The 13,301-nt window shown below is 39.6% G+C and overlaps 1 protein-coding gene across 2 annotated transcripts; it reads right to left on the reverse strand.

Annotated features, from left to right (window-relative positions):
* Positions 1-737: 737 nt before the first annotated feature.
* LOC139954580 (serine--tRNA ligase, cytoplasmic-like) lies at positions 738-12,223 on the reverse strand. Of its 2 annotated transcripts, XR_011788127.1 has the most exons (12): positions 12,020-12,223; positions 10,679-10,749; positions 9,717-9,803; positions 9,456-9,614; positions 8,778-8,918; positions 7,507-7,662; positions 5,548-5,769; positions 4,924-5,053; positions 4,157-4,314; positions 3,691-3,820; positions 1,040-2,276; positions 738-976 (listed from the first exon to the last, which is right to left on the reverse strand). XR_011788127.1 is itself a non-coding variant. In XM_071954447.1 (11 exons), exons 1-11 carry the CDS (start codon positions 12,153-12,155, stop codon positions 2,125-2,127), a joined length of 1,542 nt encoding a protein of 513 aa, XP_071810548.1. In that variant the 5' UTR covers positions 12,156-12,223; the 3' UTR covers positions 738-2,124. The 2 variants fall into 2 exon arrangements, 1 of the variants encoding a protein (XP_071810548.1); XM_071954447.1 differs by having other exon boundaries at positions 738-2,276.
* Between the last annotated feature and the right edge of the window lie 1,078 nt (positions 12,224-13,301).

A 13,301-nucleotide genomic window follows, 5' to 3' on the forward strand; every position in this document is an offset into this window, starting at 1 on the left:
TTTAAAGTGTCTTGAAATGACTGAAATTGACTAGGAAAACCTACAGTAAGCTGACTGAAATAAAATGAACAAACACAAGATCTATTATGGAAGTTTCCCACATTTTTATTTATAGTTTTATGTATGTTGGATGTTTGACAATAAATACACACATTTAAAGGGTGGTCTCCAACGAGAGACCACTTACACAAAACAAATTATTGTTGAGAGTAACCTTTGCTTCATTTCATTTTTAAAGTACATATTTAAAATTGCCATGATTTCGTGCCAGATAAATTATAACTGTTGTCATGTATACGATAGGTCTTAACCATGCTCTCAACGTCTTTGTATTGTTCCCTGCCTCCACAAGCAATACTGATCATTGGTTCTCACTGTACCAAAGGGGGACCAGACTATTTTGACCCACTAGCCTCGTTTTAGTTACACTGGTTTTAAACATGCAAAAACAAAGATGGCTGGGCCAAGATGAAGTTCCTTTTCAACTGATTTACAAATTGCTTTTTAAAAGCCGTTTTCTGCTGATGACAAGATGTTAGCATATCGGACAAAAGCAATATTACATTTTAATTATTTGATATGTTGAACCAATACAGTCGGGCCCTGGGGTCGATTTCACAAAGCTCAAAGATTCATCTTGAAATGAGTTGTCAATTTTTCTGTAGTAATTTAACTTATGACATCACAATTTGAATAGCAATTATTAGATCGACTCTTAGTAAGGATAAATCTTGGCTCTCTGTGAAAATGGTCTCTGCTACTGGAAGCAGTGGCATGGCGTACACTACCCTCGGTGCCCCTGATCAATGCCTCAGTGCCCTTGGTCACGGCCTCCATGCCCCTGGTCAATCCCTGGTGCCCTTGTCATTGCCTTGGTGCCCTTTGCCTATGCATTGGTGACCCTTGGTGATTGTCTCACACCCCTGGTCATTGCCTTGGTGCCCTTAGCTAATGCCTCAATTAACCTTGTCATTGCCTCAATGCCCCTGGCCGATGCCTCAATGCCCCTGGCCGATGCCTCAATGCCCCTGGCCGATGCCTCAATGCCCCTGGCCGATGCCTCAATGCCCCTGGCCGATGCCTCCTTGCCCCATGGCCAGGGCCTCCATGCTCAATGTCATTGCCTCGGTGCCTACTAAAGCCATGTTAACAAGGCATTTTTCAGTCAACTTGGAGGCAGCCAACTTCGCTGCATACATTAGGACCATTTTGGTAGCAATCAAGACAATCCTCGAGCTCTTACTCACTGTCCCCAACAATCAGAAAACGTTTGACTCGGCAATTATAAATGTCCCAAATAAAGAGTGACTTTTCTGAAGAGGTGCCTCCCGCTTTTACCAAGAAAAAATGGCACCAGACTCCAGAGATTGAAGAACAAAACACTTTTAAAAAGAGAGATAGCAAATTTAGAGTAGAAGGACATACTTACAGAGATACATTTTATATAAATTCATCTGCATTAAAGTATTGTGGCCTAATTTTGTTTTTGTATTCGAAAGAAGATCCCAAGCTTTCATTTTATAGGAAAACAATGAGCTCTTGTGAAGTATTTTAAGGAGACAAACAAATTATGAACTCTTGGCTGTTGGTTTGTTTTAAACACAGCCTGTTGTAATCAGGTCTTCAAATGTTATAAACTCCTATAATATAACACGCCTGCAACCAGATGCCTTATACATGTACATGCTAAAAGTTAGATACATGTTTTCTTAAAGGCACTGGACACTATTGGTAATTGTCAAAGACCAGAATTCTCACTTAGTGTATCCCACAATTGTGCATGAAATAACAAAATTTGGACTCAATTTGTCATCGAAGATGCAAGAGAATAATTAAAGAAAAAAACACCCTTGTTGCACAAATGTGTGTGCTTTCAGATGCATAATAAAAGGCTTCAGGCCTGGAGTCTTTTAATATTTGAGTGAAAAATTGCCTCTACCTTCAAAATTATGTTTCTTCAGAGGGAGCTGTTTCTTACAATGTGGTGTACTATCAACAGCTCTCCATTGCTTGTTTTTTTGCTGACAACTATTTTGAGTAATTACCAACAGTGTCCAGTGCCTTTAAGACCACCCCACCCAGCCCTATACCTGAACCCATCTTTATACTATAGTGAGATTACATTTAGTTTCCTAGAGACATTTTTTGGACGTTGTCTTCAACGCTCGCCGACTCCTTCTTGCTTTTCTTCTTCCCATCCTTGGCTTTCTTGTCCTTTTTCATCTGTTGCTCGTCGACGGGTGCCGGCTTGACAAAACTAATTATCTCCTTGTATGCTGCATAAAAAGAATAAACCAAGAAGAGAATTAACAGTTATCAAGAGTAAAAATCTGATTTTACAGGTTCACTGTGAAATCTCACCAAGCAAAGAGCCCAGTTCCAATCCTCAAGAGAAACATGCATGTCTGAAATGTTACCAGTGCAAAGAAAACCTAACTTGAAATCAATACTTTTTATTTTTAAATCACAATCAAAAAAAGACGATAATAACTAAATCCTTGACAAAGCAAACTATTTTGATCTTTTTCATAAAAAAAACCCCGGACTTTTGTTCCAACAGGATAAGTGGATGCTGACTTTTTTGAAAGGTAATAGCTCATTTTCTGTTCCCCGAAGCCCCAATGACTATAATGTTATGACCATAATACAACCCTCCTACTGACTGACCATTCAATATCATGCAATGGTTTTGAATGATTCATGTAGACAAACTATGCTAGTTTGCAATATGGTATGTGGCGAATGCTGTCGTCCTTAATTTTGGGGCGAAACACAGATATTATTTTATCGTTTCATTGTTTATTATTTTAAAGTATAGTTTATGTCACTATTATTGTATATTTTATACGATTCATTCTGTTTTGAGCCGAAGACGTTGTGTGTTTTCACCCAAGAGATTCACCGTTTTCACCGATTTCAATAAAATTAGGAACTACTAGCCGAGCCAAATTGATGGCCGTTTCTGCCAGTACTTGTTCCGAGGGTCAAATACAGTAAACAATCAACCCTCTTACTGTCTGTCTAGAGTCTGACCATTTACATATAAAATCATTTATCTTCCAGTATGCGCTAATCCACCAATCAGATGCTTGAACTAATAGGTGCATAAAAACATATATACTACTTCCTCTGTTTTATATCAAACTTCCTCTGTTTTTACTACACAGTGCGTTTTGTGAATGTCAATGCTTCTGAAATTTGAAACTATGCGCATTGACGTACGTGAAACTGGAAGATAAATTCGTTATAACACGCGCCCGTGGTATCCAAAAAATATAGCGCGTCTGCATCCCATATCCAACACGGCCGCGTTAGATATGGACGCAGAAGCGCTCTATTTTTTTTCCGTATTCCACACGCACTTGTGTGATAACTTATAATACTGTATATTACTAATATTGTGTTTTGAATGATAAACTATGTCATCTTGCAATATGAAAGCATGTGGTGAATGTTGTGTACACAGTCAACCCTCACACTGTCTGACCGCTTAATGTCAACTGACTTGGTCTGTTGGTCGTGAATGGTAGATAAACTTTGCAAGTGGCTGCTCAACTGGAAAATGTTACTAAGAGTAGAAGGGCTAGGTGAAAAAAGAAACTACAAAAAAAAAAGTTTTAGAAAAAAAAGAAATCCATCCGTATTTCAAAAATAAAATCATTTGAGTAGCAGCTTAGCTAACAAACTTACCATCAGGCATGTATGGTTTAAGAACCTCAGGTATGATGATCCCTTCTTCTGTTTGGTTGGTCTCCATGATTGCGCATACCATCCGTGTGTTTGCGCACATCGTGGCATTCAACATATGTACATACTCCGCCTAGAAAGAAAAAAACAAACAAATAAACTTTGTTTACAGCATTTTCAATTATTGATAAACAGGTCCAACAACTGCAGACTGTTTTTTTTTTGGCTTATCTTTATTACTTTTATGGGGAAGGTATCCGCTTTCGTTTCGTAATCGCTCTTAAAATTGGCAATCAAAACTTTTGGTTTAAAAACAAAAAACAAACAAATATCACCCCAACCAACAAACAAACACCCAGACAAATCAACAACCAAACAGACAGTGCGGTTCTCTTCAAATTTTCTGAAGCAGCACTTTAAAGGAAGAAGAAGAAGAAGACTTGTAAAGAAAAAAAAACTACTGCCTTACTTGCTCATTCATCTTCTTGGTCTGGCCGTACCGAACTAGCAACCTCCTTGACTGGTAATCGGTACAATTGGAACATGATACAAGCTCTCTGAAGGCACCGGAGCCAGGGAACCAGGCCTCTAAGTCGTTCTTCTTGGCCGCAGCGTTATTCAAAGCACCTGAAAACAACAACTCATTGACTTTAACAACATTTTCAGGCCGAGAAATTCTTCAAAATACCCAAAATGTAAATATGTATACTTTTAAAATAAATTGAAGTTTGCTGCTTAAAGATGGTTTGAAATTGCAATTTCTTTCCAGAAGATTTTTTTCCAAATCATAGAAACAAGATGTGAAGGAATAACAAAACAAGTTCCATTTGAACAACCTTTCAAAATTTTGGCATATCTTCGAAAGAAACAAATCAAGAGACAAGATATGAAACTAAAAAAACATCCTTACCAATTCCAAATCAGGTTTCAAATCAAGTTTAAGTTTCATTTGAAACTTCAAGAGACAAGATATGAAACTAAAAAACATCATTACCAATTCCAAATCAGGTTTTAAGTCGGGTTTAAGTTTCATTTTCTGAACAGTCACATGTTCTTTGGTACACAATTTAAAAAATGGCAGACTTACAATCAACTTTGCTTATTTCAGCTAAAACAAAGTTCCCTTTACTGCAACAGGCGAGTTTCAGGTTCAACTCGGCCAAGCCCTTGGCACAAAACTACTCAGTGCGTAAATTTTCCACAAGGAAAGGCACTCAGAAATAAAAATCCACAAACCTGAGACTATGTTGACGACACGGTAGCTGATGCCCAATCCCTGACAGAAGTTCTCTGCGTTTGTGAACATTTCATCAAATAGTTCCCAAGATTTGTTCTCCAGAGGTGATGCTACACAAAACTGTTCAATCTACAGATTCAAGAAATTCAAAACTAAACAGATAAAATTGAGATATTTCATGGCATAGCGAGTTAAGAGCACCGGACTCAAGCTCTGGTGTTTGATCAGCAGAGTGTGGGTTCAACACCCAGTTGTGACACTTGTGTCCCAAAGCAAGTGACTTAACCACGATTGCTCGTTAAGCTGGGGAGGTAGTGCTTTCTGCTCTACCAGCAAGACTTCTGACGGATGAAACCAAAGCTTACATTCATATGGAATGTAAGGGTGTAACCCTGTTCAGCCCAAGGAGCAGGTAGCAACGGTCCCTGGTAAGCCAACACTTTGAAGTGGCCTTCAGGCCTTGTGAGTCTGAAGACTTGCAAAAAAAAAACCTGACCTGTGTGTAATTCCAGGCCTACTTTCATGACTGTAGGTCCAAATAACAAGTGTGTATCACTGGGCCAGGCATACCAATCTTATTTAAGTCCAACTTTTTTTTTCTTCATACGATCCTTAAAACCCACCTTCTCGAATTGATGCACCCGGAATATCCCTCTTGTGTCTCTGCCGTGCGACCCGACCTCCTGACGGAAGCAGGTTGAGATTCCAGCGTAGCGTTTTGGGAGCTCGTCAACGGCCATCCATTCGTTTCGATGGTATGCTGCGATCGGTTGCTCCGACGTCGCAATAAGATACTTCTCTTCTATTATTGTCTCTTCGGCCTTCTCGCTGCCTTTACCAACAACCTGAAAATGAAAGAAAGTTATAATAATAATAACAAAAAATAGTGGCTTTTTATATAGCGTCAGGTTCGTCATGCACTGACTCTCATGGCGCTTCAACATTATAACCCCTGTCACTGGACCTTAAATCATTCCTTAAACCATCTCAGATCCCTGGGGAGTAAACAGCCTGTGCCGCCAAATAAGCAGCGCACTTAGCTAATCAATCACAAGAACCAACTCTACCCTCACAGGTACCCATTTACCCCTGGGTGGAGAGAACCTTATGGTTAAGTGTCTTGCTCAAGGCCACAAGTGTCACGACCGGGATTCGAACCCACACTCTGCTGAAGAGATATACCAGAGCTTGAGTTTGGTCATCTTATCCGCTCTTTCACGACAACCCCCACATTAACACAAAGAAGCTAATTCTTAAATGGTCGAGGAACTTCACCCAAGAAATTCTGACTTGGTAACGAGCATTGGAGAGCTGTTGATAGTATAAAACACTGTAGGAAACGGCTCCCTCTGAAGTAGAATAGATTTTGAGAAAGAGGTAATTTCTCACTAAAATAATAAAAGACTTCTAGCTAGAAGTCTTTTATTCCTATCTGAAAGCACACAAATTCGTCCAACAAGGGTGTTTTTCTCTCATCACTTTCTCACAACTTCGATGACCATTGAGCTCAAATTTTCACAGGCTTGTTATTGTGTGCTTATGTTGTGATACACCAAGTGAGAAAACTGGTCTTTGACAATTACCAAACGTGTACCTTCCCTTTAACAATTCTTTATTGAAAAATCTCAGGGCCCTGAAGACCTTGACAGACTAAACCTGTACTACTATAGGTTTTACTTTATTAATTAATACTTCTGGTTTTATGAAACCATTTGCCTCCTAAGTGAACATAACCACTATAGCTCGCAAGCCTGAGAAAACCTGAAAAACATGGGTACTTGCTACGTCAATCAGAAACACCAGGGTTAACCCATACTCTTTTGTTGTTGAGTGTTCTGGGTTCTATTGCTTAACTAATCCTAGAACATGAGAACCATGGCTAAATGTCCCATTTCAAGGATGTATTTTCAACGTAACTACTATCTCAGTGTAAAAACCACATGCCACAGGTTCTTCTCAGAGCAATCACCACTCTTTGGAGAATTACTTTGAAACGTTTGACCACAAACATCCGACCAGGCAGGGTTTTATAGCCTAGTAGGTTTGAATTTGAGGTTATTTCTTTCTTGCTCTTAGAAAAAAAAGTACAAAGGAACCCATACGACCAGCCGTCGACTTTAACCAAACTCTTCCTTCCTTAGGAAAAATTTTAGGACTTTGGACGAGTTCAGTTCCGTATCTATAGACGTTAGGATGCACTGAACCCATCGTAAGATAGGACAAGTTACACGTCTTAACTGGAGGTAAGATTCATCCTGGTTTTGTGAAATCGGATGCTGGTCCCGAACCCACACCCTGGTGACTAGTTACCAGGGCCCAATTTCATAGAGCTGCTTAAGCACAAAATTCTACCGGCCAAGACTCCGCTCCATTGTTCTGCTAAGTAAACAATAGCTCAATACCAGTCACAAGCAAAGTGTATGGCGTGAAAGTTTTTCCAGAAACATTTGTAGAATAAGCAAGCTATTTTCGTGCTTAACCAAATTTTTTGCTTAAGCAGCTCTATGAAGTTGGCCCCCGAACTTGAGCTTGGCACACAAGAACGCTAGGCCGGGACACGCTACAAGCTATGACACACGTACCTTGTATAACTCCTCATCAAACTGGCTCAATTGGGCAACCTCTTGCATGACTTCTTTGCGCATGAAGAACGGCGTATAGAGCGGTGTGTAGCCTTTGTTGTGCAGTAATCTCAAAGCGTACTGCTGGACTGCTTGAGAGAGGAACACTGCAGGTCCCTGCAAGAGGATAAGATGGATAACAGGTGGATCGATGTTCAAGGAGAGTAGGCAGGGTTTGGGTGGGCAGGGTTTGCCCGTAACTATTTCAGTGACTATGAGGCTCGAATTTGGGGTAAAATGTCAGGGGTTGTAGCTCAACATGCTTACCAGACCAGATTCGATTTCTCAATAGTTGTTATAAAATTTACAAAACTACAAGGCTCGATTTGGGGGCGACATTTCACAAGACCGGTGTGCTTGAAGCAAAAAATGTTTATCGGGCCAGAATTTATCACACAAGAACATAATCTTCATGAGATAGGGCTTCCTACACAGTTCAACTTGTAAATTGTTTCTATTTGAACAATCACTTGGACAAGATTTAAATACCAGACTCAAAGTCAACATTCACATCATTTCATTCTCTTAAAAAATATTTCACAGTCATTGTGACCTTATTGGCCATAGGCTAGTATCACTGCAACTGGTCGGCGACCCGATGTAAAATCCGAGCCGTGGACTAGCTAAGAGGACTAGTACGCTTGTCATTTCAGTAGTCTATCATCTTGTTCACTTATCAAACAATAAACCCGAAGATAGCTTTTTCAGTTTTTCTATATTTTCCAACACTGAACTTGGAGATAATTTGGACTGGTCCTCAAGTGTTTGAACTGCCATTTGGCCGGTGGACCACTGTTAAAACAGAGAAGGCTGGTGGGTTTAATCAATCAATCAATCAATCAATCAATCAATCAATCAATCAATCAATCAATCAATCAATCAGTCAATCAATCGCACAACTTTTGAGGCTGTTTAAGCGCGGCACAATTAGCTCTTAAATTATTGCAGATCCTAGGTGCATGGATACAAAAGGCAAGATCCACCAACTGTGTTTGCTCCTTGAAATGGAAAGGAGTGAAGTTTGTGAGCAGGAGTGCAAATTTTGATCAGTTTCTTTGATGCACAACATGCTGGTGACAAAGCACATCAAAAACATAAATGTGATACAGACAAATCTTGCTTAGCTTATTGCCCCCTATCAAGAACCAAATGCTTTTTTGATGGTCACAATCCTGCAAAACATCTTCAGACCCCTCCCCCCGAGGACTAAAATGATAAATAAATGGTCATACCTTGAGGAAGTATCCCCTGCTACCAGCCACTGTCGCCCCCCTCTCTCCGTCCATCCCGTCAATCATGTGAATCAAGTCCATGTGAGAGTATCTCTTACGGACGGTGCAATCTCCGTTGGTCTTCACAATGCCGTTCTCATCCTAGATAAAGCGAGAAGAACAAAAAGTAAATGCCATTCTCATCCAACATGTAGATAAAGCAAGAAAAAAAAAAAAAAAAAGTGTTATTCTCATCCTAGATAAAGCGAGAAGAACAACAAAAATGAGTCAACAAATGATTGGTACTTACTGGGAGCTCAGGTTTGAGAGTAGTACTTTCACTTCTGTCGACCCCCTGTTCGATCAAACCTAGGATCTAAGCCAACTGTTTGTGCATGTACCTTGGATGTGATATCATGGTGGATGCATCTCAATTCTGTATGTTTCAATGTTTCAAGGGCAAGGCACCAAGGCATTTTCTCTTTGGTATTGGGGCACCCTATTAGGAAAATTGTAAGTTTCTACTGGGGATCATTTCAAGGCCACCAATGCAATGACCAGAGGGCAGTGAGGCAATCGCCTTTGTGGGTTCTGTGGGTTATTTTGAAACCTGTCAATTTATACGTGGAGTGTACAATAGATTTTGGGGGGATTTAATTTTCCAAGAGTCAAAGTTAAATGATCATCTTCTTTACGCACCTCATCATTGCTGACGATGACGGACTCGTGGAGGAAGTTGCCAATCTCCATCAGATTGTCCCGACGCTCTTTCTCGCAAACGACGCGGTTCTCGTTGCACTTACTGATCTTATCATCGATCAACTGTCTGACCTTCTTAATCTGCGACACAGTTAGTACCTGCATTGGGTCAAAGTTCAAAGATCATCGACATTTTTAAGGTAGGTTATACGAATTCAACAATAAAAAAAACAACCTTATTCAACTTTATTCAAAGTTTACCTTGAGATCTTCGGCCTTAAACTCGTCCAATTTCTTCACAATTTCCTCAGGGAGTTCTTGGTCCACATCACCAACTGGCTCCTTTTTCTACACAATCAGAACACAATGAAATACAAATTCAAATGGGACATTACAGAATTGTTTTTTTTTTGCTAATAAAACAGTTACTTGCAGTGTAAACACTTTCTTCAATCCACCAGTACAACATACAACCCCTGACAAACCTGTAGAAATTTGAAATCAATGGGCCATCTGTGTCACAAGAAATTTGTGCAAGACTTATTACACATTTTCCATGACATCGATTAAAAACAATTAATAAATTAACTCCAAATGAGAAAATATTTATATTTATTTCTCATCAAATATGACATTTCTGACAAAAACTATTCAAGGAATGTTTTCTACTATCATCATCTTTAGACTGTCTGTGTACATTTCATGTAATCTATGATCTGAAAGATCTTAGGCAATTTTTTTCTTACCAACTATGTCATGTTCCTTTGAATAAATAGATAGGAAATATAACTATTGAAAACAAAACAAATCTTGTACAATTGTTGTACATTTCCATATTGATTAACCCTCACACTGTACTCACAGCACAGCCATTCAATGTCCTGTTCGACTGTTCAATATCATTAAGTTTTGCTTTGAGTAAACTCTGCTTGTTTGTCACCGGAAGCAGTAGGGTAAAGCAGGGTTCATATTTTCCTGCGAATGCATCTTATCGAGCGAATTTTGATGTCACACTCACAGGACTGTTTTTGCAGCGAATGTTTTACAGGAGTTGAACTCAGTTCAACTCCTGGGAATTATTCTTTGCGAATATTTGATGCCAAAATTTGCTTAGTATATCCGTATTCGCAGGAAGTATGAACCCGGCTTTACCTTACAAAAAATTGTATGGTATATTTTGTTTGTCGGCAATGACTAACGACATTGTTGTTTCTTTAACAAACCTTCATTTTCTCTCCGATAATCTTGCTGCAAAGATTTTTCATCTTGTTTAAGTTATCAGCTTCATAACGCACTAAGTGAAAACAATCCACATGAAATACATTATTAAAAAAATGGATGGCAATTAAAACAAAATTCACAATTTCTCACACTCACATTTCATGCTGTTTCATGTGAGAACATTTTAATGTTTGAACGGTCATTATCATGAAATTTTTGTGCCATCCAAACTTCAAAAAAAGCTGGGACCACTATCAAGGATTTAACATGAATGTAAATCATAAATGTGTTTGACTGTATAGTAAAAGTAATACTAATGTAATACTATTGACTGCGTGAATGGACATTAATTTAATCATTGATCATTGATGAGACAATTTATGATTCTGAATGATTCATTCTTCAATTTTGCAACACAGTCATCCGGTCCCTAACAAAATGTGTTAAAATAATTTAAAAAGTTGCTTTTTACTTCTTCAACAACACTAGTTTTTTTCTGACAACATGCTTACTCAGCATGATGGAAGGTTAGTTAAGTAAACAATGCTTTGGGTGAAACTGAACACACAGTGACAGTATGGCCAATTCACCATTGGGATTCACCCGGCAGCAGCGGTCCTACTACTTGCCGTCAACTCGCTGACTTGCCGTCAACTCGCTGACTTGCCATCAACTCGCCGTCAACTCATTTTCGCGCCGTCAATTCATTAAATTTACATGAAAAATCTATAAAAAGGGGGCACGGAAGTGTTAAGTCTGGGCTAAACTACATATTTCTCATGGTTTTCGGTACAAATTCATTCACAAAAACGACTTTGTTGATAAAAAAAAAGTACCAATCATTGACATCTTGGGCCAAGACTAATCATTGTGAAAAAGCAAGATGGCGGCCAACAGTTTTTCGGCTTTGAGAATTTTTTTTCACGAGAAAAAAAACTCAATTTTTATTCGGAAATATGACCTAAAACTTACGCGAATGCTCTTTACAGTTCTATGCTTCTTTTGTGGATCTTTAAATGTATATTGGAGGAGTTGACGGCGAGTTGACGGCGCAAGTGAGTTGACGGCGAGTTGACGGCAAGTAGTAGGACCCGGCAGCAGACGCCAAGAAAACACCGCCGGGCAAACAATAACTCTGAGAATGACACTGGATCTCGATCGGAACAACTTGTTTTAAAAAAAGTTTGGTCTTCACTTCATCTATTCCCCTTATCTATATTTTCTTGATGCAGATGTTGACAGAAATTATTGTTCATTAGCGACGTATGGTCCAAGTTCGGTCCGTGGAGAGAGGTACGTGGGACCAAAAACCCTGGCCACCGAATACGAATATGCTAACTTACGTTTCCTCCATTTCGTGTCTGCTTCGATGACTTTATCCACCAAAGTAACGTCTTTGTATCGCTTGGCTTGATTCTCCTTGATCTTGTCAGGAATGCCATCCTTATCAGCACGAAAAAGCTCTAGATCTAACACCATTTTTACTTAAAAATGAAGAGGTTTATTGTCTAGAGGGACGACACGATACACAGTCACACACGTAGACGTGTCTGATGCAATACTGACAAATTCTGAACATGTGTACGATAATACATTATGTCTGAATCCTTAGCATTTCGTATTGGTTTTATAAGCACACTAATGTGAGACCAGACTGATTTAACCTCGTTCCACTGCAGTGACAGTATATTATAGCTGCATATTATTACGGATCCTCGAACCCGGCTCCCATAATATCATAATGGGTCCTTGTCGCTTTAATAGACGAGGTTGAGTGTATCTGGGGTTTGGGTTGGGCGGGGACACAGATTGGAAAGGGGAGTAAAACAAAATCAGGTGGTTCCGGGTATTTTATATATGTTTTTAAATAAAGGTCAAAAATCAAAACTTGGGGTGGGATAATGACATGAAGATGCAACATGCAACATCGACACCCCCAATACATTTCTTCTGGATAGCGCCCTCTTATGAATCAGCTCCCTTCAGCTCTCAGTGCAATACTATCCGGAGGACATTATTGCATATGCAATCATGTTCGTCGGACGGTTTTGTATAAGCAATCGTGTCCGCCCGGACGTATGCAGTTGTGTCCAAACCGTCCAAATTAAACGCCTTTGGTACGTTCGCCATTTTATTTACAAGCTAAGTGCATGTCATGAATGACATGGGAAATGTTCGGCCATTTGGGTATTCGCATGCACACTCGCTTACGCGCGCACATACACGTACAGTCAAAGTCCGTCGGACGGTTTTTGCATAGCCCGGACACGATTGCATATGCAAAAGTGTCCGGAGCAGACAGTATTGCATTGCGGACACAATTGCATCTGGCACCGGCAAGCACTGGTCTCCCCCTAACCCCGGAGACAACTTCTGAAGTTTCTATCTGAAACCAAAGCCCCTTTGGTATAAAGATGGTTGGCCTAATGGTATAAGCATACTGTGAAATAACTATTTCGTCTGAAATTTCTCCCCAACAGATTCAGAAATAAATTTGTTGGGAAATGCTGGGGGTCAGAGACGTGGTGCCCCCCATTAATTGGATTCATATTATTCGACATCCTTGCTGAAAAGGCATGAATAACGCTTTGCTATTCGTTCTGAACAAGCTATGCACTATAGCAG

The sequence above is a fragment of the Asterias amurensis genome, chromosome 2, assembly GCF_032118995.1.
Source record: "Asterias amurensis chromosome 2, ASM3211899v1".
Taxonomy (NCBI): domain Eukaryota; kingdom Metazoa; phylum Echinodermata; class Asteroidea; order Forcipulatida; family Asteriidae; genus Asterias; species Asterias amurensis.

Excerpts from the sequence above, each read along its gene's own strand:
- LOC139954580 (XM_071954447.1), bottom strand. The coding sequence starts at position 12,155 with ATGGTGTTAGATCTAGAGCTTTTTCGTGCTGATAAGGATGGCATTCCT. Across the intron at positions 10,750-12,019 it reads AGACACGAAATGGAGGAAAC|TGCGTTATGAAGCTGATAAC; the intron begins GTAAGTTAGCAT and ends GTTTTCACTTAG. Across the intron at positions 9,615-9,716 it reads TTAAGGCCGAAGATCTCAAG|GTACTAACTGTGTCGCAGAT; the intron begins GTAAACTTTGAA and ends GACCCAATGCAG.